Source organism: Cupressus sempervirens, chromosome 1 (assembly GCF_028749045.1).
Source record: "Cupressus sempervirens isolate cs-2001-9-10 chromosome 1, ASM2874904v1, whole genome shotgun sequence".
Classification (NCBI taxonomy): Eukaryota; Viridiplantae; Streptophyta; class Pinopsida; order Cupressales; family Cupressaceae; genus Cupressus; species Cupressus sempervirens.
In genome coordinates, this window is record NC_143118.1 from 357,013,549 (window position 1) to 357,039,062 (window position 25,514).

General features: G+C 36.0%; 1 protein-coding gene across 3 annotated transcripts in view; it reads left to right on the forward strand.

Annotated features, from left to right (window-relative positions):
* The first annotated feature begins 5,617 nt into the window (after nt 1–5,617).
* LOC149577727 (uncharacterized) overlaps nt 5,618–25,514 on the forward strand; it is a 59,551-nt gene continuing 39,654 nt past the window's right edge. For 2 of the 3 annotated variants that reach the window (XR_016363858.1, XM_089825361.1), the window contains exons 1-3: nt 5,621–5,867; nt 6,040–6,112; nt 14,510–14,575. Coding sequence is in view for 2 of the 3 variants with exons in the window: in XM_089825361.1 (XP_089681487.1) it covers nt 5,836–5,867; nt 6,040–6,112; nt 14,510–14,575 (171 nt within the window). In the remaining variant the exon portion in view is untranslated. Of the gene's footprint in view, nt 5,868–6,039; nt 6,113–14,509; nt 14,576–25,514 lie in introns of all 3 variants that reach the window. The other variant, XM_089825369.1, reaches the window with a different exon arrangement.

The following is a 25,514-nucleotide window of genomic DNA, read 5'->3' on the forward strand; positions in this document are numbered from 1 at the left end:
CCTGGTATGCCCTTCAAATTGGATATCTCTAAGGCATATGATGAGGTAAGATGGGACTTTTTGTATGATGTTCTTGAAAGAGTGGGGTTTAATGAAAAGGTCATAAACCTCATAAGGATGATGGTGAGTACTGTCCAGTATGCAATCCTCCTAAATGCCTCTCCTTGGGGTAATTTTGAAGTGTGGAGAGGACTAAGGCAAGGAGACCCACTATCTCCGTACCTCTTCATTATGGTGGCAAAGGTGTTGGGGAGATCATTCTCTAAATTGGTAAGCATGAGCTATGTTAAAGAACCTACTACTATTGCTAGAACTGAAGTGTTACAAAAATTTGTTGATGACACCTTTCTTTTTGGAGAATCCTCTATAATGGAAGTTGGAGCATGGAAGAGTATCCTTAAAAACTATGAAGACAACTCAGGTTAGAAAATAAACTACTCTAAAAGTAAACTTAATTTTTTTAACACTGATGTTATTATGCAGAGGAAGATCAGGAACATTTTAGGCTATCAATCGACTAACCTCCTAGATACTTATCTGGGTTTACCTTTAACCACCAAGGAGGTAACAAATGACTTATGGAATACCATTGTTGAAAGAATACAAAAAAAAATTGGCAAGATGGAAAGGGAAAATTATCAATAATGCTGGAAAATTGCAGCTACTCTCAGTGGCTCTTCAAGGCATTCCAATTTATTTTCTATCCCTTTTTAAAATAAACTAAAACATGGCAGACAAAGTTGAGAGAATACATAGGAACTTTCTTTGGTCAGGAACAAAGGAAAAGAACAAATTGAATCTAGTCAACTGAGAGGATGTTTGCAAACCAAAGGAGAGGGGGGGATTGGGAGTGAGAAGACTCAGAGATTCGAATAAAGCCCTTCTTGCTAAAATTGGATGGAGGCTGGGAGAAAACAAAATGGATTGGATCAATATAATGAAAGCTAAATACCTATCTAACTCCTCATTTACTCATAATCTCTTTAATAATGACCTCTTGAGAGGATCCAAAATATGGATGAATATTGTTAAAAGAAGAAGTTTACTGAGAGAAGGAGTGAGGTGGATTACGGGCAGTGGGTAAAACATTAGATTCTGGGAGGATAATTGGATGGGGGGGAAACCGTTGGTTTACAACAAATTTAGAGGACTAATGGAAACATTGATAGTAGAGGTGGGGATGAAAGTTGTGGATTATATTGACCCTAGAAGGAAGTGGAAGAAATTGTGAAAAGATACTTACCCTTAGGAGGATATTCAACTACTTAAAGAACTGGAGGAGTTGATAGAAGCTCAAAGAATCCCAATGTTAATATAGGAGGATAAAGTGGTGTGGGAGATAACGTCTAGTGACCATTATACTGTCAAATCTACTTACAAACTCCTCCTTTGTAAGGACATATGTCCCACAACATGGCATAAATTCTGGAATAGTAATCTTCTGCCTAGAATCAACTTCTTCTAGTGGACTGTTCAACATGGTAAGATTCTATTGTTGGACAACCTAAAAAAAGGGTTTTTTTGTTTATCACAAACAAATGCTATCTCTATAAGGAAAAGGAGGAGAGTATCTCTCACCTCTTCCTAGAATGTCCATATACCCTAAAGATCTGGTCACTAGTGTGGAAGAAATTTGAACTATGTTGGGTGATGAAGGAAAATATGGGTCAATTTGTGGAAAATTGGGACTGTCCCTTTTATCACCCTAGGCTAGTATTCCTAGGGAGAATTGTCCCATCATACATTTGCTGGCATATATGGAAGGAAAGAAACAACAAAATCTTTCGAGAAGAGGAAAGGCCTGTGGAGGTAGTTATGGGAATTATGGACAATCTACTAAAAGAAAATATAAATATTACCAAATGTAAGGTATCAAAGGAAGAACCAGGAAGAAAAGAATGCCAAATAGTGGAAAGATGGGGTATCTAATGGAACTTTAATCATTTTATAACTCTAAGGTAATAAGGAGGCAATAGACAAGATGGAGACCACCAAGAATAACACAACTTAAGTTAAATTTCGATGGTGCTACAAGAAAGGGTGTTGGGGCTACGGGTGGAGTGTTGAGAAATGGAAATGGTGAAGCGTTGTTAGTCTATTCCAAGAATGTTGGTGGAGGAATTAATAACACGGCGGAAGCAATGGCTCTACTTTGTGGCCTATAATTGGTTAGGGATATGCAAATTAAAAAAATAACTATAGAAGATGATTCTAAATTAATAATTGATATGGTGAAAGGAATCTCTCAGGTAGGTTGGAATATCCAAATATTATCACGGATATTAGACATATCCTAAATGGGATCGAAAAAGTCTAGTTACAACACATATACAAGGAAGGCAATATGGTGGCAGATTTTGCTGCTACCATGGAGTTTTCTTTAAAGGAAATGACACGTTGGAGAAGCATGGATATCCTAAAGGAGGAAATTAAAACCTTGGTTTGCAAGGAAGGGGGGGACACAAAAACTGAGCATGGCTAGACAAATAATGATCAATGCCAAATTTGGCAATATCATATTTAGGAAGGCCAAGCTTGCCAATTTTAATAATAATTGTAAAAGAAGGATGACAAAATACTATAGTACAAGTCGGATAATAAATAGATGCAATTTGAGGCAAGAGTTACTTCGCAATTATGGTAACATAATGCGAAAGTTTAAATATTTTCTTTTTGAAAGTACGAATAATATCATTACAGATACTGTTAGAGATTTCAGGGACGTTGGAGTTATGATGCAAAGTACGCATGAATCCCATAATGAAAAGGGATGGGATTTTGAAGTGCCTCAAAAATTTGGTTATAGGATGATTAAAAGCCCTAGAGATGTTATTTTTAACATCGCTATGCTGCCATTGATGAAAAATATCTCCTTTGTTAGCGAGTTTGAGGGTAAGAAGGTTTAGATGCAAATTATTGAGGTTGAGGGGATAGGAAATAGCACTAAAGAAATGGGTGGAGACTTGAATCGACTAGAGCCAAAAAAGATAGAAAATTTCAAGGATAGAATGGCGACTTGGTTCCTGTTGAAAGAAGGGGGATTTCTTTCGTATATGCAGGCAATGGCAGGTTACGATGAAAATTGTGCTCTTTAGTTTGTGAATGGATGGAATGACTGCAAAGTTACTGTAAATGGTGTCACATTTCAAGTGAATGAGGAGGTTATTGCAATGGCCATTGGGTTGTCCCTGAAAGGGAATTAATGGAAGAAGGTTACGAAAATGGTGGAAAAGGGCCAGTATGAATGGCTTTTTTGCTGAGGATGAGGAACCTATTCGCTATAGGGGAGACTTCCAGAGGGATAAGCTATCGACTCCTTGGGATGATGTTTGCCTAGTGATCATGAAATACCTCACACTTGAAGGTAGGTTTGGAGTTTACTATTATTATCACTTCCCCATACTGAACCATTTTAGAAATAGAGATTTTATTTCTATCTCGTTCTTTCTATTACACTCTCTTGAGGACATGCTAAGTGATGTGAGGGAGAAAAGATGTAAGGGTAATAATTTCACCATCATTCACCAGGGTTTGATCTTTTGACTTTACCCATTTCATCTTACCCTCTGTCCCCCTAGGGTTGTTGTTGTTGATAATCAACGTCACCATTAAAATTCTTCTCTGAATACCAGCACTGGAACCAAAATTCACATGCCGCACCCTTCCCCTAGTAGAGATAATAAGAAAAAGAAAAACCTAGACCTAGTAGTTGATCAAAAGGGTAGTAAAAAAATCAAAAAAATGAAAAGCCAGTTGAGGTGGACATTGGGGAGTTAGAGGAGGAGGAGGGAGGAAATGGTAGGAGAAGGTCGGGAAGGTTAGCCAAAACACAAGCAAGATAGAAACAAAAGGCTAATAGATTTAGGGTTGAGGAGGCAAAAGAGGAGAATTCTGAAAATAATGAAAGAGAACTAGAGGAGGAGAAACTTTCTAACTCCAACAGAGAAAAGGGGAATGAGGAGAAAGAAAAAAGTGAAAATTTCGTGGATAACACCCAGGTGTCTGTTGGTAATGCCAATACCATTGAGATGACACATGTGTCAGCTAGCTTTACCTTGCAGCCTATTACCTTCTGTGAAGACAACAATAAAGTGAATACCTCCCCCATTACCATCTCTTCCTTGGCTAAGGAAAAAGCTAATGTTTTTGCTAACCCCCAGGTTTTGCAGGATGAAAACCAGCCATTGGCAAAGACTAAGGAGGTGCATAAGAATGTTGAAAAAGGAAACACAAAGAAAGAGGAGGAGCAGAATGAAAGGAATGCACAAATAGAGAGAAGAGTCAAATCTTTAGAGGATGGGTTTTACTCCTCCTCTAAATTTGCCTTAAAGGTTACCCATGCTGCTACTACCACCCTTCAATTATTGGCGTAGGAGAAGGACAAGTCAGGGTTGGACAGGGAGGATAACAAGCTATTGTATAAGTTCCTTGTTGAGGATTGGGCTAGAGTGCTTTTTCTTGGGAAGGGAAAAGATAAAGATGAAAAATAATGTGGTGGTTCGTGGGGGTTTTTTAGCCCTAGTTGTTTATTGGTTTCTGATGCTACCTGGTTTGCTAGTTTACAACTTATTCACAGACTTAGGTTGGCTTGTTTATGCCAACAGATTTAAAAAACTAAACTTTAATAGTATGTTTGGTACTTTAGTCTTTAGATTTAGTATAGATATTATGTTGATAGATGTAAATGACAGTGTGATGGTTTTGGACTGGGTTGGTTTTGTTTGTGCCAACAGTCCATGTTTTGAACATTCTTAGTATGCTTAGTCCTATAGTTTCTGTTCGAGTTAGTAGTTTCTTTGTTAGCGGTGTTTTTGATTAATAGTTGTAGTTCACTATTGTTTGTGACTGCTATCTGCTGGTTTTGCTAGTAATGTGATGGTTGATAACTTTTTGGTTGTAAGGATCAACCCCCTTGTTTTGGTCGCTTTTTATTTCAAAAACAATAATCCAAGATGAATACTTTTATTCAACTTTTTTATATAAATAAAGTCTTAACTACACACACACACACACACACACACACATCTATATATATACATGTGTGTGTGTGTGTGTGTGTGTGTGTGTACACATGCATACATGTATATATATAGATACATATACATGCACGCACGCACACACACACACACACTCACATATATGGTCACATTTTTAAGAAATGAGACTAAGTTAAGAAATGAAATATGGAAATAAAAGTCCACCAATTAATTATGTCTAGATTTCCAAGTGACGTTTTATTAAAGTTGGAAATATTAAAGTTGTTGAGTTAACTAGACATATCATGTTATTAGAGCACTAAAAGGAAGATTAATAAATATTGTATATATTTAAAAGGAATTAAGAGGTTATTTATCAAAATATAGGAAAAACTATGTAATATGGAGGAGCCTTTTCGAGGCTTCTATAATACAAATTGAATTGAGCCAATTATCTTGGAGATAAATAAATTATTTAATAGATTTAATAAATAAATAAATATAAAAACTTTACAAATATTGAACTAATAAAAAATAATTAGTGATTCATGGACAAGAGTACAATTTAGAGGTGAATGCAATATACTATTGGCTATACCATAATTTTTTTACATTAAATAGAGAAATTTCTTTTTCGGAATCTGAGAAGCTCCACATATAAGCCTCTTGCTTCAATTAGAAGTTACACGTGGAAACTCCTACGTTTCGACTTTAATACTGAAAATTCACTAAAATCTCCGGGAACAAACTATTTTAGTAGTGTCGATCCGATTACGATTTATATTCAGAAAATATTGATCAGCCGCATTGCATCTTAGAATTGATATAGCTGTCCCAAAGTCAAAATTTAAAATTCAAAATGGAGAATGTTAATCCGCCTAACCTGCTAAGGTGCGAAACCTCATTTGTAGGGTTTTAGAGTTTCAATAAAGATTTGCATATTGATTTTAGAGTTTATCCTGTGTTTTGTTATACTTTATACCGGCATTGGGTTTCTGAGCTTCTGTTAACATTAATATTTTGGCCGAAGCACTCATCACGTGTTTCTTTATATGCTATTCAGGCATCTGGAGAAAGAGTCGGAAGTTCTAACTCAAGCACACCAGTCCATCAAGAATGAGTTAACAAAACTTCAGGTCAATGAAACTTATCCCTTTTTAATTTTTACGCGCTTTACTCATAGATAGAATTTTTTTTTTTTTTGTTTTTTTTTTATTTTTTTAAAATTTATTAATTTAAGAGGGGTAAACGCTTTGACCTGGAGCTATGAACCAGTGAGGTCACAAATGGGGGACCTCATCCCCATTAGATTTGAACCTTGATGGCAAAGATAACAACTCAACAACTTAACCATCATAACATGCCACTATTGGCAGTGCTTTACTCATAGATAATCAGAAGTAAAAATGATAATTATTTCTTTCTCCTTTTGATGTAATGCTTTTGCTTGGGGACAGCAATCGGAAGTCTCTATAAATTTTAGTTTTTAATTTATTTTTCTAAAATTGGTATATTGTCTGTCAATTCTAAAATTTCTTTCTATGGAGATTTTAAAAAAAATGAAACTTGGCTGTTTATCAAGTTAAAATTTGTTGTTACTGTTAGTAGGTTAATTTATTTACTTCCGGGCATATATTTTCTCGGAAATTCATCCGTGATTTGCACCCGAACTTTCTCATAAGTTAGTCATATCGACAAGTTGAAAATAGTATTTTATTTAATTTCTATAATTCACTACATTTTTGGGGAATTGTGGATTTTCTTTTGAAGCTCACCCTCTAGCTCTTGAACTCATTCAACACTGCAAACTTGTGGTCTCATTTCTAATAATTGATCGTATGGTTTTACTTTTTGGTTGAATAATTTTGAAATTCTTATGCCGTATCGTACAATAATAGACCCTAGTTCGTACACAGTATCATTTTCTTTTAGCATGGAGTTTTGTATTAAACACTTCATTCCGTTCTTAGTGGTGTATAGAGCAAAATTGGGCTATTGGCAAACCAAAGCTAAGAGTTAGGTTTCTGTTCTGACTGTGTGAATGGGCTCCAAAGGAGTTCTTGTTCTCTGCAACGGCATTTTGGCCATTTGTCTGTAGTCTGAGACAAATAACTGGGTGGTGTACTTAAGTTCAAAAAGTTTTCAGACAGTGGTAAGCAGATTTTACACTCAAAAAACTATGTTAACTGCAAAGTAGCTGAAACCGAGAACTCCAACCAGAATAGCAGATCTGAATTCACTAATCCACAAACACGTACTGCTGAAAACATGAAGAGCAAATACTTGTATATCCGAACCCTCAAAACTACACTATCTTTTTATTAAAACCTATGTCACGTCTTTTCCTAAATAGGTCAGTTGACGGTTTAATGTTGATGTTTAGCGTCAGGAGAAGTAAATCTGAATCTTTTATGATGTTATTATTTGTAATTACATTTCAGAGATATAAGCAATTTGTGTTCTGACTCTGATATCTGTCTTACATTACAGAGAAGTATCTATGCATCACTGTCTGATATACATGACAGAGACATATATATATATATATATATATATATATATATATGTACATGTATTCATACTGATGTATGCATATATATACATATACATACATCTTGGTTATGTATATAAAATTGTGATAGTAAATATGCATTATAATCGACCAACTTAAGTGGTCAAGATTCATATTATTTATGACAGACTTGCTGTCGGGTTTCATGTTAACCAAGGCAGATATCACAGTCAGGCTTTATATTACCCATGACTAAGATTAATGCTGGGCTTCTTACTACCCTCGACATATGGTATTGTCGGGGTGCTATAACCCGCGTCATATATTCTTTCTTGTGTTGGGTCTCCAACCCGCATCTTGGCACTATTAATAACATTGTGATTATGCCTTGTGTTATCGGGCAAACTAAACATGGAACAGTTACGTATTAGTTGAACATGCGTCCGAAGAGGCATGTCCCTACGTGGCCCTTAGGCCACGTAGAGGCATGACTCTTCGGAGTTATGGCTGTTCTTTGGATATATATTTGAGATCATTCAACTGCAGTGAATATATAACAAGCAGCATACAAGTACCTGCAGAATCATATTCACATTATAATATCATTGCTATTATTATTATTCACAACATTTATCTTACAGAGATTCAGTAAAAGCTATCAGTGCTGAAGAAGGAAGAATTCAAGAACTTGCTGCAAATACAGTGAAGATAAGTAAATTCATTCTGCTTATTTGATTCAGAATTTATAGACAAATATTTGTAATTGTTTATCTATCAAAGATCTTTTACTTTCAACATGGTATCAAAGCTGCACTGATAAGAAAACCATTGCAAAATATTAAATTCTGAGTCTAATTTAAAGGAAAAAGAAAAGTTTTTTTAAAAAAAAGGGAGACATTAAGATGGTGAACCATGTAAGAATTGAAGATAGATTAGATGGAGCTTCTAATTTTGTATCTTGGAAAACCAGGCTATTAATAATTCTAAGAGAGATGGAATTAGAAAATCACATTGAAACTAATTTACCGATACCTGAAAATGAATCTGAGAAAGCAACATGGAAAAGGCACAATAATAAGGCAATGAAAATAATCATAGATTCAGTAAAAGATCATATACTTCCTTCTATAACAAATCTCAAAATTGCATTTGATATGTTCTCTACAATACAAAGTACATTTGAAATTAATAATACAAGTAGATTGCTAACCTTGAAACAAGATCTACTTTACATAAAAATGAAAAATGGAGAATCTATTACATCTTACTTCCTCAGAATTACTGAATTAAAGGATCAATTGGCTACTATGCAAAATCAAATAGATGATAAGGAATTAAGTATGATTGCCCTAAGAGGACTTCCACTATCATGGGAAACCTTCATAAGAGGTTTAAGCTCTCGTCCTGAACTTCCAAAATTTGAGCAGTTAAAGAATGAATGCACTCAAGAGGAGTCTAGATTAGCATCCAGAGGTTTAATTTCAAATCAAGATAGTGACATCCACGCTTTGTATTCCAAATCAAATAAGAAAAGAAAGTTCAAACATAGCAAGAAATAAAACAATGAAAATCACAAATCTCACAAACATCGTGATTGGTCCAAAGAAAGATGCTTTAAATGTGATAAGCTTGGTCATTCCTACTATGTGTGTTCTGAAAAACAGAAAATTCGAGCAGCTTTGGCAGAAGTTAAAGAAGAGAATAATGAGAAAATGGACAAAGAAAATTATGCATTTATAGTAGCTCTCTCTAGTGAGTTAAGCTCTAATCACAACACCTGGATCATAGATAGTGGAGCTTCTCATCATATTTCTAGATTTAAGGACAAGTTTGAGACTCTCTCAAATCATGAATCAGAAGAAGTAACTATTGAAGACAACTCCTCTTATCCAATTAAAGGCATTGGTACTTGTTCTATTGAACTAAATTCTGATATCACTCTTCAACTAAAGAATGTCCTTTATGTGCCAGGGATTAAAAGAAATCTTGTCTCCATCTCCGGACTTGCAGGTCAAGAGTACAAAATTGCATTTCAAGGAGATAAAGTTCTATATTGGACTAAGAACTCATCTATCAAGAAAGCCATATACATCGGGGTTAGGGATGGAAGTCTTTATAAACTGTGTAATTATCAAAATCCAAAGTTAAACCTAACTATTAGTAAAGATAAGACAAATTCCATTGAAATCTGGCATAAAATATTAGGTCACCTTAATTTTTGAGCCTTAGCATCTATAAGTAAAATTGTAAAAGGTCTTCCAAATCTTAAATCAGATCACTTAAGTATCTGTAAAGGGTGTGCCTTAGGGAAAAACACTAAACACTCCTTTCCCAATAGTGTTCATAGATCTAAAAACATACTTCAGTTGATTCATACAGATCTTTGTGGTCCTATGTCAGTTCCCTCTCTTAATGGATGTCAATTTTATGTAATTTTCATTGATGACTACTCTAGGAGAACTTGGATTTATTTTTTGAAACAAAAGGAGTCTTCTGAAGTCTTATCCAAGTTTAAAGAGTTTAAAGCCCTTGTTGAAAATCAATCAGGACAAAAGATCAAAACCCTTAGGTTTGACAATGGGGGTGAATTCACTTTTGATATTTTAAAAAACTTTTGTATTTCTGTTGAAGAGGGAGTATTCCGTACCTTATTATCTTTAACAGAATGGAATAGTTGAAAGAAAAAATAGATCCATTGTTGAGTCAGCCAAGGCCATGTTACATGATCAAAACCTCCATTACTCTTTTTGGGTTGAAGCTTCCAATACAACCGTCTACATCCAAAATCATTGTCCTCACTCTATATTGGAAAACACCACTCCTGAAGAAGCATTTACCAGAGTTAAACCAGATTTAAGTCATCTAAGAATATTCGGATGTCCAGTCTACATTCACATCCCAAAAGAAAAGAGAACCAAATTAGAGCCTTCTGGGAAAAAGGGGATATTCATTGGTTATAGTGAAACTTCAAAAGGGTACAAAATTTACATTTCTGGACAAAGAACAATTGAGATTAGTAGAGATGTCATATTTGAAGAAGACACTGCCTTTAAGATTTCTAGTAATAATGATGAATCCTCTCAGAAGAAGATCAAGATATAGAAATTGAGAGGGAGGAAAATTCTGACATCTCTTCCATGTCAAATCACACTGAATCAGAAAACGTCAACCATAACAATAAGAAGAGACCTCTTTGGGCCAGAAAGATGTTAGTTGAAAATCAAGTTGAACCAGATGATGTAATTTAGGAAAGTAAAAGAACTAGGAATCAATCTAGTTATGTTGCTTTGTTATTTGAACTCATAAAATCTAAACCTACCAATGTTAAAGAAACACTTTCACATCAATCTTGGAAGGAAGCTATGATTGAGGAATATAATTCAATATTAAAAAATGATGTTTGAGATATTGTACCAAGACCTAAAAACAAATTTGTTATTTCTTCCAAATGGTTGTTCAAGATTAAACATGTTGCAGATGACAGTATTGAAAAACACAAGGCAAGATTCGTAGCCCGAGGTTTCTCACAAAAGCAATGCATCGATTATGATGAGACTTTTGCCCCTGTTGCTAGATAGACTTTAGTCAGAACAATCCTAGCTATTGTTGCATCTAAAGGATGGAAAAGTACATTAAATGGATGTCAAAATAGCATTTCTCAATGGAAAGATTGAAGAAGTTTATGTTGAACAACCAGAAGGGTTTAGCATTTTTGATCACCAGACTCATGTTTGTAAATTGAAGAAGGCACTTTATGGTCTTAAACAGGCTCCCAGAGCTTGGTATGAAAGAATAGATAATTATTTACTAAAATTAGGATTTGCCAAGAATGAAGCCGATCCTAATCTATACTTCAAAACTGAAGGTGATGATATGGTTATCTTTGTATTATATGTTGATGATTTACTAATTACAAGTGATGAACACCTTATAGAAAAATGTAAACAAGATCTCTCTGCTGAATTTGAAATGAAGGATCTAGGGTTACTTCACTATTTTTTGGGATTAAAAATCTGGCAGCTAGACAACTGTATTATACTAAATCAAGGAAAATATACAATTGACATATTAACCAAGTTTGGTATGATGGAATGCAAACTGACTGCTACACCTATGGAGATAAACTTACACAAACTAAAAGATGATATGAATGAATCTGAAGATGTGGATCCTACTTATTACAGACAGATCATTGGATCTTTAATGTACCTGGTGAATACTCATCCTGAAATTTGTTATGCCACTCATACATTGAGTTAGTTTATGTGCACACCTAAGAAGATACATTTGCAGGCAACTAAATACATAATGAGGTATCTAAAAAGTACGATTGGAATGGGAATCAAATATGACAAAGTTAATCTTGAGCTATCTGGATACTTAGATTTTGATCGGGCTGGAAGTTCTATTGAGCGCAAGGGTACTATTTCAGTCTTGGATCCGGTATGATCTCTTGGACTAGTCGGAAACAAACTTCTATGGCCTTGAGTTCTACTGATGCCGAGTACATTGCATCTTCCCTATGTGCTAGAGAAGCAGTATGGCTCCGAAAGTTGCTCTCAAATCTCTTCAAAAGACCGTTGAAGCCCATCGTGATTTATTGTGATAATCAAAGTTGTATCAAGCTTTCTTCTAACCCCGTGTTTCACAATCACTCTAAACACATTGAAATTCCATTCCATTACATCAGAGATATGGTTAATCGAGGAGTTATTCAATTGGAATATATATGCACAAATGATCAAACAGCTGATATCCTTACCAAACGTCTTGCTAAAGTGAAACTAAAATATTTCAGGGAAAGACTTGGTATGATTATTTGTAATGGAAATTTTTTGAAATAAAAGAATTGTTTATTTGTTTCTTCTATTTTATATGTAATGAAAGGTGACGATCTTTCATGGACATATTCAACAATCTAGAATTATTTACAAGGTGACGATCTTGTAAATAGTTGATTATTTTTGGGCTTCTCTAGACATTGCTTAAGTGCAAGTAGAGATTTTTTTGGGCTTCTCTAGACATTGCTTAAATGCAAGTAGAGATTACTTTTGGGCTTCTCTAGACATTGCTTAAGTGCAAGTAGAGATTATTCTTGGCCTACCTCTAGACATTGCTTAAGTGCAAGTAGAGGATATGTGTGTTAGCTCTAGACATTGCTTAAGTGCAAGTAGAGGTTGTGTGTGTTATCTCTAGATATTGCTTAAGTGCAAGTAGAGATCATTTACTGTTCATGCAGTATTGCTTATTAGATGACTCTGACTAATGTTTTTCTTCTCCCTAGCTAAAGAGGGAGTGTTGATGTTTAGTGTCAGGAGAAGTAAATTTGAATCTTCTATGATGTTATTATTTGTAATTACATTTCAGAGATATAAGCAATTTGTGTTCTGACTCTGATATCTGTCTTACATTACAGAGAAGTATCTATGCATCACTGTTTGATATACATGGCAGAGACATATATATACGTACATGTATTTATTTTGATGTATGCATACATATACATATACATACATCCCTGTTATGTATATAAAATTGTGACAGTAAATATGCATTATAATCGACCAACTTAAGTGGTCAAGATTCATATTATTTATGACAGACCTTGCTTTCGGGTTTCATGTTAACCAAGGTAGATATCATAGTCAGGCTTTATATTACCCATGACTAAGATTAACGCTGGGCTTCTTACTACCCTCGACAGATGGTATTGTCGGGGTGTTATAACCCGCTTCATATATTCTTTCTTGTGTCGGGTCTCCAACCTGCGTCTTGGCACTATTAATAACATTGTGATTATGCCTTGTGTTATCGGGTAAACTAAACATAGAATAGTTACGTATTAGGTGAACATGCGTCCGAAGAGGCATGTCCCTACGTGGCCCTTAGGCCACGTAGAGGCATGACTCTTCGGAGTCATGGCTGTTCTTTGGATATATATTTGAGATCATTCAACTGCAGTGAACTTATAACAACAAGCATACAAGTACCTGCAGAATCATATTCACATTATAATATCATTGCTATTATTATTATTCACAACATTTATCTTACAGGGATCCAGTAAAAGCTATTAGTGCTGAAGAAGGAAGAATTCAAGAACCTGCTGCAAATACAGTGAAGATAAGTAAATTCATTCTGCTTATTTGATTCAGAATTTATAGACAATTATTTGTAATTGTTTATCTATTAGAGATCCTTTACTTTCAACATTTAATAGAGGCGTTCTTATAAACAATAAAAATAAAATAAAATTAAAAAATAAAATAAAAGAATTTCAGAATTTAAAACTCTTGTGCCCAATTTTGTGGCTTGGGGATCAAATTTCAGTCAGCAATTGGCTGGGCTGGGGTACATACTTGAGGATATTCTCGAGACTTGTGTTGTCTTAAATCTAACTTTATGCACTGTTTCATCTTAGAGTGGCCTGAATCTGCACCCGCAGTTTAAATTAGATCATTTTATCCAATTGTACATACTCACAACTTTACTTATATTTAAATCCTTCACAATCACCGGGACAAGTTCTCCAAATCATGGGCACTTTATTCATTGTCAATCTGAAAATAAAAAATAACTCGACCACTAGGTTCAAGCTAATTCTAGAGTTTTAACTTTTAAAGCATTCATGCGTAAGTTAACAATACGCACACCTGCCATCTGAATGCATAAAATTTGTGGCATGGATGCTTTTAGTTTTTTAAGGTGCACTCCATCGTTACATTTTCATTAACGTGGAGAATAGATTCAGTGGGGTTCAAAACTGAGTTGTCATAGTGGCAACGTCTGACTTACCACAGGGCCATGGCCTGTTGGACGATGGAATTTTAGTATTTACTTATCTTCAATTTCAATTTTAGAATTGCTGTGTCAAACTAAGCAATAAGATGGTATAAAGTTTGTACTTTCTCGTTTTTCCAGAAAGTAGAGTTAAACATGGAGCATTCAGCTACATTTGCAAAGCTTAAACTAATATTGGTGGAGATTTTCGATAACTAAAATTTGGTACTCATGTTTTCAGGTGGAAGAAGACATGCTTATGCGGACATTTTACAATATATTATCTGCTCAAGGATTAATAAGAAGGGTAGGTTCTTTTTCTTCTTTGTGCTGGCTCGAGTCTTCATTCTGTTGGGTCTATTCAAGGTACCTATATGATTTTTAACCTCTACTGATTTCAATGAGCAATTGAAATTGTATGAGAAGATGCTGCTGTCTAAGTCTCCAAATTTCAGTATTTGGTGTACTGTTGCTGAATTTGTATTTTAGGACCTTCTGTATGGCGTAGAGTCAATGATATTGCAACATCCACAATTTATTAGTATCTTAAAAGTCTAGATGGTTTTGTGCTTTCTGCAAATGTTATACTTGATTATTTTCTAGTATCTCTGCAACTTGTTTTATAAGCTAATCATTTTTACTATCAGTAGATATGTATTTTTATTGTTTTATAAACTAATTATTTTTACCATCAGCAGATACATATTTTATACTGATAGGTAAATTGTTATTGATCAGCAGTGTAAACCCTAAAAAATGGTCAGTGCCTGCAGTGCCATTTTTTAACATCTCGCACCACCTTCTAACATGCTTGTGCCACTTTCTAAAAGGCTTCAGAACTCAACCAATGAAGAAGCATGGAAACAATTCATCCTCCAAATTCCTTACCAACAATGCCAATTTTCCTCAGCAAAGAGGCAAAGAAAGAAAATATGTGAAGAACATTCGTGACTGTTATTACACAAGGTACACATATAAGCACCACAAAATACTCTATTTCCTAAGTTATCTTAGGTTAGACATCTATTTTGGACAACCAACCATACAAAGAAGCTACATTTAGGCTAGGAGAATTCGCTTCACACCTGTTTCCACCAAGGAACCTCCATTTGCCCATGTATATGTCTTTCCAACTCTTGATATCTAGAAACAACAGTGAATTTACCTTTTGAATTAGGATCCCTGGCTGGTCTATTGCTTTCCTCTATGGAATTACAATCTTTGCTTGCCAGAATTTTACCGAGATCTTGGTGGTCCTCCATTGAGTCCCTAGTGGGCCACTCATTTAGATCTTCCCACCTAGACACTTTAACTTGGCCCACACACACACAATATATATATAGTAGTCTTGTAATACTCCTCCTTGCCTCCAGCAAAATGGAACGCTAAGCCACAGGTATGGATACATAAAAATGATGACCTTGACCTGACTATTAAATCTTGTTTGCCATAGAAAAAAATTGCCTTTTTGCTTCAGTCTACAAACTGAGTCCCACTTAACAAGCTTCATTTTTTAGAGGACAAATTACCAGCCCATAAAAACTATTGGGAAAGGGCATTAAAATCATTAACGAAGCTAGAGGGAACAACCTGAACAAAACTCTTGTATGGGGGAAGAGTCTGAATTACTAACTTTAGAAGAGTCACCCTTCCAACAGGTGACATCCACCTATAGGTCCAGTGAGTAACTTTCTTCTGAAACTTCTCCAAAATACCTTGCCTAAACCTGCTAGGCAAATAATCTATAGCAAGAGGAATCCCAAGATACACAAGGAGGGAACCAATTTGGATTCTAAGAGTCTGAGCAATCCTATTTGGAATAGGTTTAGGAGTGTTAAAGAAGAAAGTAGAGGATTTATTCTCATTAATCCTTTGCCCAAAGGTTGTCAAATAAATATCTATCAACCTCTTGAAATCAACGATGTCATTAATTCTAGCTAACCTCATCAATGTTGTTTTTGTTCACAAATTGTAAGTGAGAGTGAGGGGTTATAATGCCACTCCATTTCTAGCCTTAGATCAAACCTTACCTCACTCATGACTTGATGAATCTTCGCAAACCTTCAACCAATACTATAAATAAGGTGATAAATGATTCCTTTGGTGAAGGCCCCGAGAAGAATTGAAAAGCTCAAAAGGCTTTGTATTAATGAAAATAAAGTGTGAGGAGGTAGTAACACAACTCATGACCCACATAATCCATTCATTACAAAACCCAAAAGCTTTCACGACCTTGTAAAAAAGACTAGTTGGCATGACCATAAGCCTTAGCAATGTCAAACATAGCCTTTTCTTTAGAAGTTGCCATAGAATGAATAGTCTTAGTAGCCACCACAATCCTATCCAAAATTTATCTCCTAGCAACAAATCTTCATTGCTCTTTTGAAATTAAAGAACAAAGCAATGGCTTAAGCCTCTTAGCAGTCAACTCAGTAATAATCTTGCAGACAATATTGAACAAGGCTATAGGTCTATAGAGGTCTAAATAATCAACTCCTTTCCTTGTTGGAATAAGTGCCAGGAATGTGACATTCGTGGCTTTTAACATCTGTTTATTCCTTTGAGATTCTAAAACTACCTCAAAATGATCTAACTTGACAATATCACAAAATTCTTGATACAACTCTACAGGAAAACCATTTGGGCTAGGTGCTTCCCTTTCTTCACATTATCTCTTTCAACTCATCCAAAGTGATGATTTTATTTAGAGGCATACATTTTATTAGAAACCAATAAAGGAATACTATTCAAAATAAGAACTTCCTCCTTTGGAGTCATAAGGGTGACTTCACTAAACAGTATTGAATAGTATTGTCTCACTTCCCTTAAAATCATCCTAATAGAGGAGAGTTGATTCCTATTTGAAGCTTTGAGAGAAGTAGTGAGATTCCCTTGCTTCCTACCCTTCGTAGAGTTATGGAAAAAGATAGTGATTCTATCTCCAACCTGCACTAGTTAATATGAGACTTCTGCTTCCAAAAGATTTCCTCTTGCAACTCCCATATCTCCAGCTTCTTGACAAAAACTATCTCTAATCTGAAGTATTCTTTAGTTAGACCACAATCTCTGATCTGGTAGGTAATAACTTCTAGATGCGATGGTGCAGCTACTTTTGTTGTGAAAACATTGCCAAAGCACTATTTTTCCACATCTTCAACTTGTACTTGACAAAGTGGGGTCTTTTGAAAAATCAGTACATTGCAGTCTTAAACCTACGCTTCCCTATGGTCCACTAGTCTACTATAAATTCTCTTAAAGAAGTCACAAAGCTACATAAGTTGAAATTACAAGGAAGGATTTCTGGAGGTCTCAAAGCGAGTAGAAGAAAATTTGATTGACCAATGATCCAAGCTCTTTCAATCATCTCTGAACTTGTGTTCCAGCTATCTCCTGTCAAGAAATTAGATAGAAGAAACTTGTCTAACCTCTAAAAGATAGCATTAGGGCCCTACCTTTATTAGTATTATAAGGTCCATGATTACCGCGAGGGGAAGGTATGAATCAATATTCTACCAAATCTAAACTTTTTATAAGCATTCAACAACATTCAGCAACTTACAACTTGTGCAACAATAAACAATAAAACGCATGAAACAAATCAAACGTGCAACACCAGAACACTAATATATTTATAGTGGAAACCCTTGGTCAAAGGAAAAAACCACGGTGGGCATTAGTACTCTTTAGAAGTAAGCCTTGTTAGGAGCTTTACAATACCTTGTTAGGAGTAACCCGATTAAGGGATTTAGAATCCTTATTAAAGAGCAATTAACTTAAGATCTGTTAGGATCTATGTGGTTAAGTGATTTTCTTGGAGAACTTGTTAGGATTTAACAAGTGAATGATTTGAGAGTAGCACTACTCCTTTGCCATTATAGATCCGATTAAGCACACTCTTCTGTTTCTCTTGCAAATTATCCACACCTTTTTCTTGACTGCACGCTGACATCCTCGATCTACAACTTCACAATTCATCAATCTTGATATAAATACATTTTTCATTCACTAGGGCGGCTACTCTGTTAAGCAAAATGTATTACATTTGAATTTTATGTTTTGAATCTTTGCGCTTCAACTTGGTTTGCCAAAATGTATTACCAAACCCTAACAAATCATTTACAAATCCATGTCGGCCTCCTAATGCATATGCACATCAATTTGATCAAGGATAGTCAAACTTCTAGACTCAAGCCAACACACTTCCATAAGCTTGATAAATCTGATCACCACAATCAGGTCAAGTCAACTCATCATCGCACATCCGATCTGCCATGTCATCATGACACCTGGATCACAAAAAGATTCACTGCAACCAACCACATCATTGCCGATTGAGGATCTAGCACTGACTGTCCTATATACTTTGCCAAACTGCACAAAACGATCTTTTATCCGCTGAAACTATGCCTTCCGGTGCTCTAAGCATCATGTGTTTGCAACAACAATTTCATAGTTCAGTCAAGATAATTCAGATTGAATTGCAACACCTAAATCCACATAGATTTGATAGACCAGTCAAATCATTCATCTTTTGTCACCTTTAGTTGATAATAACTCTCTCCATACATGTTGTGATCCTTTGGGGATCAACATACACCATCTAAGACATCTCTAAGTCTCCCATAAGAATTGCACACTCCAATGCCTTCCACAACACTGGATTTAACTACTCTCACACATAGCACCTTGTCTAGAACACTGTAAATCATTACAACATCAAGTTGACATCAATGATAACACAATAACTTATCTTCTTAGCATCAAACTTGTACGACAACACTCTCAAAAGTCTCTATATCTAGCTAACAATCTCTTGAATCAATTATGCCAACAACCTCAATATTGTTCATATTACAATAATAGATAATTGTCTATTATTAGTTAATGGTAATCTATTGTAAATATCTAGTTAGCTTTAGTTAGCTTTCACCTTTTAGCTTTATCTGTTAGAATAGAATATTTCTATTCTTTTTGATAGTTTCCTAAGGAAACATCGCTTTTTTCTTTTGTATATATAGACCTCTAGGTCTTTGTTAATAACAAGTATTTACCAATTACTTCCGTAATATGGTATTACAGCAAGGGTTTTTAAATTTTTTCGAAAATAATAATTTCCTTTCCGAAATTATCAGAAGCTATTTTCAAAATTATTTGTCTGGAATAACATTTTGCTTTGAACTAGGGTTTGTTTTCAAAGAACAAATCACACCTATACACAATGAAGGCTGCTGTTTTTCCATGGTCATGATCTGAAGCAAACTCCTGCGTTTTTAAGACGTTTTTAACAGCTATGTTTTTCTGTTGTTTTTCTAAAAAAAGTGCCTGAAACACCATTTTTTGGTGTCTATTTCTTCATAATTTGTGATGTTTTGGCAGGAAACCAATCTTTATAGAAGAAATCGGCCATTTTTTTGCCTGCAAACGTTTTTTTTTGCCATTTTTGCCTCCATTGCTGTTGACTAGGGTTTTTTTTGAAACTCTAATTTTTGAGCTTTGAAAAATATTTTGATTTTAGATTCTTGGTGGTTTTTTGAGAGCTCAATTGGGTTGTCGTCCGTTTTTTCTAGGTGCCTTGATTTTTGTGCCTCGATTTTCGAGCTAGCGGATCCAAAAAGTAACAGCATATTCTTTTTGGCTTTTTTGAGCTCTTTTTTGGGTCACTCTGTTTTTTCTGGGTCTTGTATATTTTTGCCTCGAAGAACATGCCTCTACAGATTTTCACAAATTTTCATTGGAAAATGTGCCATGGCATCTCTGACAATCATTCTGCTTGAGCACAACTCCAAATTCAATGGTCAGAATTATGACACTTGGAAGCAATGGATCATCGCAATTTTTGAATATCGGAACACTGATCAACTTGTTTTGGGTGTTACGAAACGTCTGACTACTTCCGGTTTTGATCAGGGTACATGGGATTTGAATAATTGAGAGGCGGTGATGCTTCTCAAATTATCTGTAGCTGATGATCAACTTTGTTAGATTCCATCCTACTAGACAGCTGTCAAGATCTGGACACATTTTAAAGGTCTTCATGAGACTTTTGACAAAAGTAGAGCCTTCTTTCTTAAAAACACTCTATTTTCCATTGTCATGGATGGGTGCATCTCGCTCCAGGCACCCCTGAATCGGATTTAGGAAATCTGTGATCAGTTGCTTGCCATCGGACGCAAGATGGAGGAAGAGGATATTGTGGTTATCACTCTTCGGAGTTTACCAGAGTCCTATGAGCATTATATCAAGACTTAACATCACATTTTTTGGTGTTGATTTGAAGTTCACTGATCTCTGCTCATTGCTGCTTGAACAAGATCGGTGGAAACAACAATTCGGTAGGAGCTCTAGTTCCACCTCCACAGAGCAAGCCTTTGTTGCAAAATCCTTCCAGAAGGATAAAGGCAAGTTTCAGCAACCATCTCAGTAGAAGTCTTCTGCTTCAGCATCATATGGTTCTCGAAAGAACATTCAATGCAACTACTGCCACAAGTTTGTACCAATAAAGGTTGAATGTCAGAAACACTTTGTTGTACAGTCTAAGCAATCAGGTTCGCAACCCAAAGCGAACAATGCGAAGCACATTAAGTAGGTGGAATTTGCCTTTTACGCCTTCATGGCTAAAAGACTTGCAGATCATGTCAAGTCATGTGCCTGGTACATCGATTCAGGTGCCTCTCGTCATTTCACTCACCGTAGAGACTGGTTTACTGACTACCAACCTTAGTTAGACTTTGTTATTTTTGGTGGCAGAGAAGAGTACACAATTGTCGGCAAAGGCAACATTTAGATTCAGTGTGTTGGGAGGAATCTCATATTCCTTGATGTGTACTACGTTCTAGGGATGGAACTAAATCTACTCTTAGTCAGTTAGTTGTTGCGACATTCTCCACACTTAGCAGTCACCTTCAGTTCACATCAAGGCACCATCACTGATCTGGCGACTAAGTCTACTGTTGCAGTGGGTCTTGAGTATCATGGTCTTTTTAGATTTATTGATTCTAGTGTTTCTCAGGACTTAGCTATGGCTGCTCGATGGTCTTCTGTCAGCACACTTTGGCATCAATGATATGGGCACTTAAATGTGCAGTATCTCCCATAGCTTGCTTGAGATGAGCTTGTTCTTGGATTGCTAGAGATTTAGACTCAATAGCTTGGAGTTTGTGATGCATGCCAGGATGGGAAGCAACATCGCACACCTTTCACTAGTTGTGATTCATGGCAAGCTTCTTAGGTACTTCAGGTTGTTCATGCAGAAATCTGCGGCCCTATGGTGACTCTTTCTGTTCTTGCGTCCAGATATTTTCTGTTGTTTGTTGATATTTTTGTAGAAAAATGTGGGTGTATTTCCTTAACAAGAAATCAGATGCATTTCCTGTATTTCAAAAGTTTAAACCTTTAGTTGAAAAAGAGTTTGGGAAATCTATTATTACTCTTAGATTAGACAATGGGGGGTAATTTTGTTCTAATGTTTTCTTCAGCTTCTTGGATGCACATGGCATCAAACGCCAGTTAACCACACCCCACACCCCACACGCCACAACAAAATAGTGTAGTTGAATGTTGGAACAGGACAATCATTGAAATGGCTCGATCCATGCTTGAACACGTACATGTTCCAAAATAGTTTTGGGCAGAAGCAGTTAACACTGCAGTTTATCTATTGAATCGGTCACCCACAACGACAGTCAAAGTTCAAACTCCAAAAGAGGCTTGGTCAGGTTGTAAGCCCAGAATCAGTTGCCTGAAAGTTTTTGGCTCCCTTGCTTTTGTTTGGATCCTTGATGCGTCATGCACCTAGTTGGATGCCAAGAGTCAGAAACTCATGCTTGCTAGATATAGCAGTCTTCATAAAGCCTATCGCCTGATCGATGTTGAGATATCTCGTCTCATCTACAATCATGATGTAGTCTTTGATGAGCAACGAGGACCTTTCATGCTTGTTTCTCCTGTTCCTGATCCAGTAGACTAGCTTATGCAAGCTCATGGTTTGGGAGTTCAGCTTCCATTAGGTCCACCTAATGGGAGGGCTCCAGTAGCTCATGCAGCTCCAGTTATATCAATGATACCTGTACAGACACCTTTGGCTTCTCTTGCAGGATCACCTCGCTTTGTAGGTGCTTCACCTGAGTTTGATCCAGATTCTTTTGATGAGGAACCTGATCATCATGCATCTCCTGATACTCATGTTGGTCATTCTCCTATCCGGCCCAAGTGGTGGGCTAAGACACTTGCTGATCTTTGTGATGATGAGCTCATTAATGGGAGAACTGCTTGGAAAAAGAGCAAAACTACAGATTCTGTTAACTTTGTTCTCATGGTCAACATTCACAGTGTGTTTGAAGCTCAAACATATTCCGAGGCTAAAGGAATTCTAGATTGGGAATAGGCCATGCAATCTGAACACCAGAGCCTGCTGAAGAACAACGCCCTGGGTCCTTTTTGATCTTCCACCAAGGAAGAAACCCATTGGCTGCAAATGGATTTACAAAATCAAATACAAATCGGATGGTACTTTGGATAAGTACAAAGCTTGTTTAGTGGCGAAGGGCTTTTCTTAGCGTCAGGGCATTGATTATGAGGAGACCTTTGCTCCTACTGCAAAGATGAGCACCATCAGATTAGTCCTAGCCATGGCAGTACAGTTTGGTTGGAAGGTCCATCAGATGGATGTCAAGAGTGCTTTCTTGAATGGTGATCTCCATGAAGAGGTCTACATGATGTAGCCTCTTGGTTTCAAGGTTATTGGTAAAGACCATTAGGTTTTTAGATTGGTAAAAGCCCTCTATGGCTTGAAGCAGGCCCTTGGGCATGGTACATAAAAATTGATAAGTACCTCACTGATCAAGGCTTCAAGAGGAGTTCTTCAAACTCAAATCTGGACATCAAGACTACTGACAGTGACATCATCCTTCTGGTTATTTATGTGGATGATCTGATCATCATTGGTAGTTTGACATCTTTGATTCAGGGAATCAAACATAACTTATGCCAGTCTTTTGATATGACTGACCTTGGGCTCATGCATTGTTGCCTAGGTTTTGAAGTTTGGCAACAATCTTCTAGTATATTCATCTCTCAGTCCAAATATGCAAGGGTCTTTTTGGACAAATTCTGTATGCAAGATTGCAAGCCTACATCTACACCTATGGAGAAAGGTCTTAAGTTATTTGCAAAGTCTGATTCTCCTTCCATTTATGATATTACATACAGGCACTTTTAGTAGGCAGCCTCATCTACCTCTCTGCTACTAGGCCTGATATCAGCTTCGTAGTCAGCTATATTTCACGATTTACGACAGCTCCTAAGTCTGATCATTGGATGGCAGCAAAGTGTGCTTCGTTATGTGAAGGGCACTTCAGATTATGGACTTCTGTACTCTCGAAGTTCTAATCCTAAACTTAGTGGGTTCATAGATTTAGATTGGGCAAAGTCAACTTCTGGATATGTGTTCAGTTTGGGATCCGATGCACTCACATGGACCAGTAAGAAGTAGTAGGCAGTTTCTATCTCCTCTACAAAGGCCGAATACAGAGGGATTGTTAAGGTAGGATGTGAAATTGTTTGGCTTCGTCGGATGCTTGGGGATATGTAGATGTCACCAACAGGACTGACTACTCTGTTTGTTGATAACAAAGGCATTATCAAGTTAACATGGAATTCAGTCTTCCATGAACGAACCAAGCACATGGATGTTCACTGTCATTACAGACTACAGTTGGTTGAAGACGAGACTATAGATTTGCAGTATGTTCCTACCATAGATCAGACTGTAGACATTCTCTCCAAGCCTATTGGTCTTGATAAGTTTGTCAAATTCAGAGGACAACTTGGTGTTCTAGATAGATTAAACATTAAGGGAGGGTATTACAATAATAGATAATTGTCTATTATTAGTTAATGGTAATCTATTGTAAATATCTAGTTAGCTTTAGTTAGCTTTCGCTTTTTAGCTTTATTTGTTAGAATAGAAGAATATTTCTATTTTTTTTGATCATCCACAAGTTGCTCAAATGCAATATCAAACTTTAACACCCAACCCAAATTACTCTTCACTTTCTTCTTCCTTGGAAGTAACTTGATTATCACTCAACATATCTTGTATACTCTCACAAAACACATTCAAAGCATCATTATCTAACATGAAATCGCTAGTTACTTTCTCTTTAGGCAAATCTTGCAATTCATGTGGAATTTCATTAAGCATAGCACCTTCAAAACTAATAGGAGGATCATCGAAAATTTTCATGGATTGATCATTAGATAATATTTCAAATGCCAATGTCTCTGTACGTTGAAGCTGATGGTGAATCATGCCACTTGCAATAACTAATCTATCTTGAAATACAATTGGCAATAATTCCCCCAAAGAATATGGTGGTTAAACATCTTTGAGTGCCTTGTCAAATTGTTCTTTATATGTGGATTCATCTTTGATAAGTTACAGTTCTTTGTTCGACTTGTGTACTTAATTGCCTTCCTCTCCAAGGACATTTGAAACCTCATGCAATTCGACTCTAGGAACTTCCTTCTGTATCATCAATTAAAGTTCGCCAAGGACTTCCTTTTCTTTAAACTTGTCATGGTCTTCTTGTAGTTCTTCAATGTAAGGATCCCAATCGGTTCCAACTCCACAACAGTGAATTCTCCTCACTTTTTAGATGTTTGACATTTTGTCAAACATTTTGCATGAACCTTCTATCTCGCTGTCTTTTACTTTTAGAATGTATTTGCTAGCTTGAAATGATTTTAAATGAAGTTTAAATGCTTGAAAATGATTACTAAGAAATCTAGGTAAAGAATTAGAACACAAATGCAATCCTTTTTAACTATTTGAATGCATAAATATGATTTTTACATGTTAAATGTGCATGTACAGCCAATAGACATTTTTACAAACAATTGGCAAGTAATCTGACTTATTAAATATAGAACCTGGATTGCCCTTGGCATTCGATTTTGTATCTGAGATAAGGACAACTCTACACCAAGAATAAGAACCATAAAATGCAGCCCAAGGTAGGAATACAGATTGACCTACAAGAGATCACAGGCTGAATTTATACAGTCCCAAATACCAACTATCAATGCTACCCAACAATATGATGTTATGCAGATAATATATGTCAATTTGCAGCAATCTTCAATTCACCTTCAAGCCACAATAGCAACAGTAATGATGGTTGAATGTGAGGCATTCTAATCAACAAACCCTTTGATAATAATTCCAACAATTAAACACCAAATCAGTA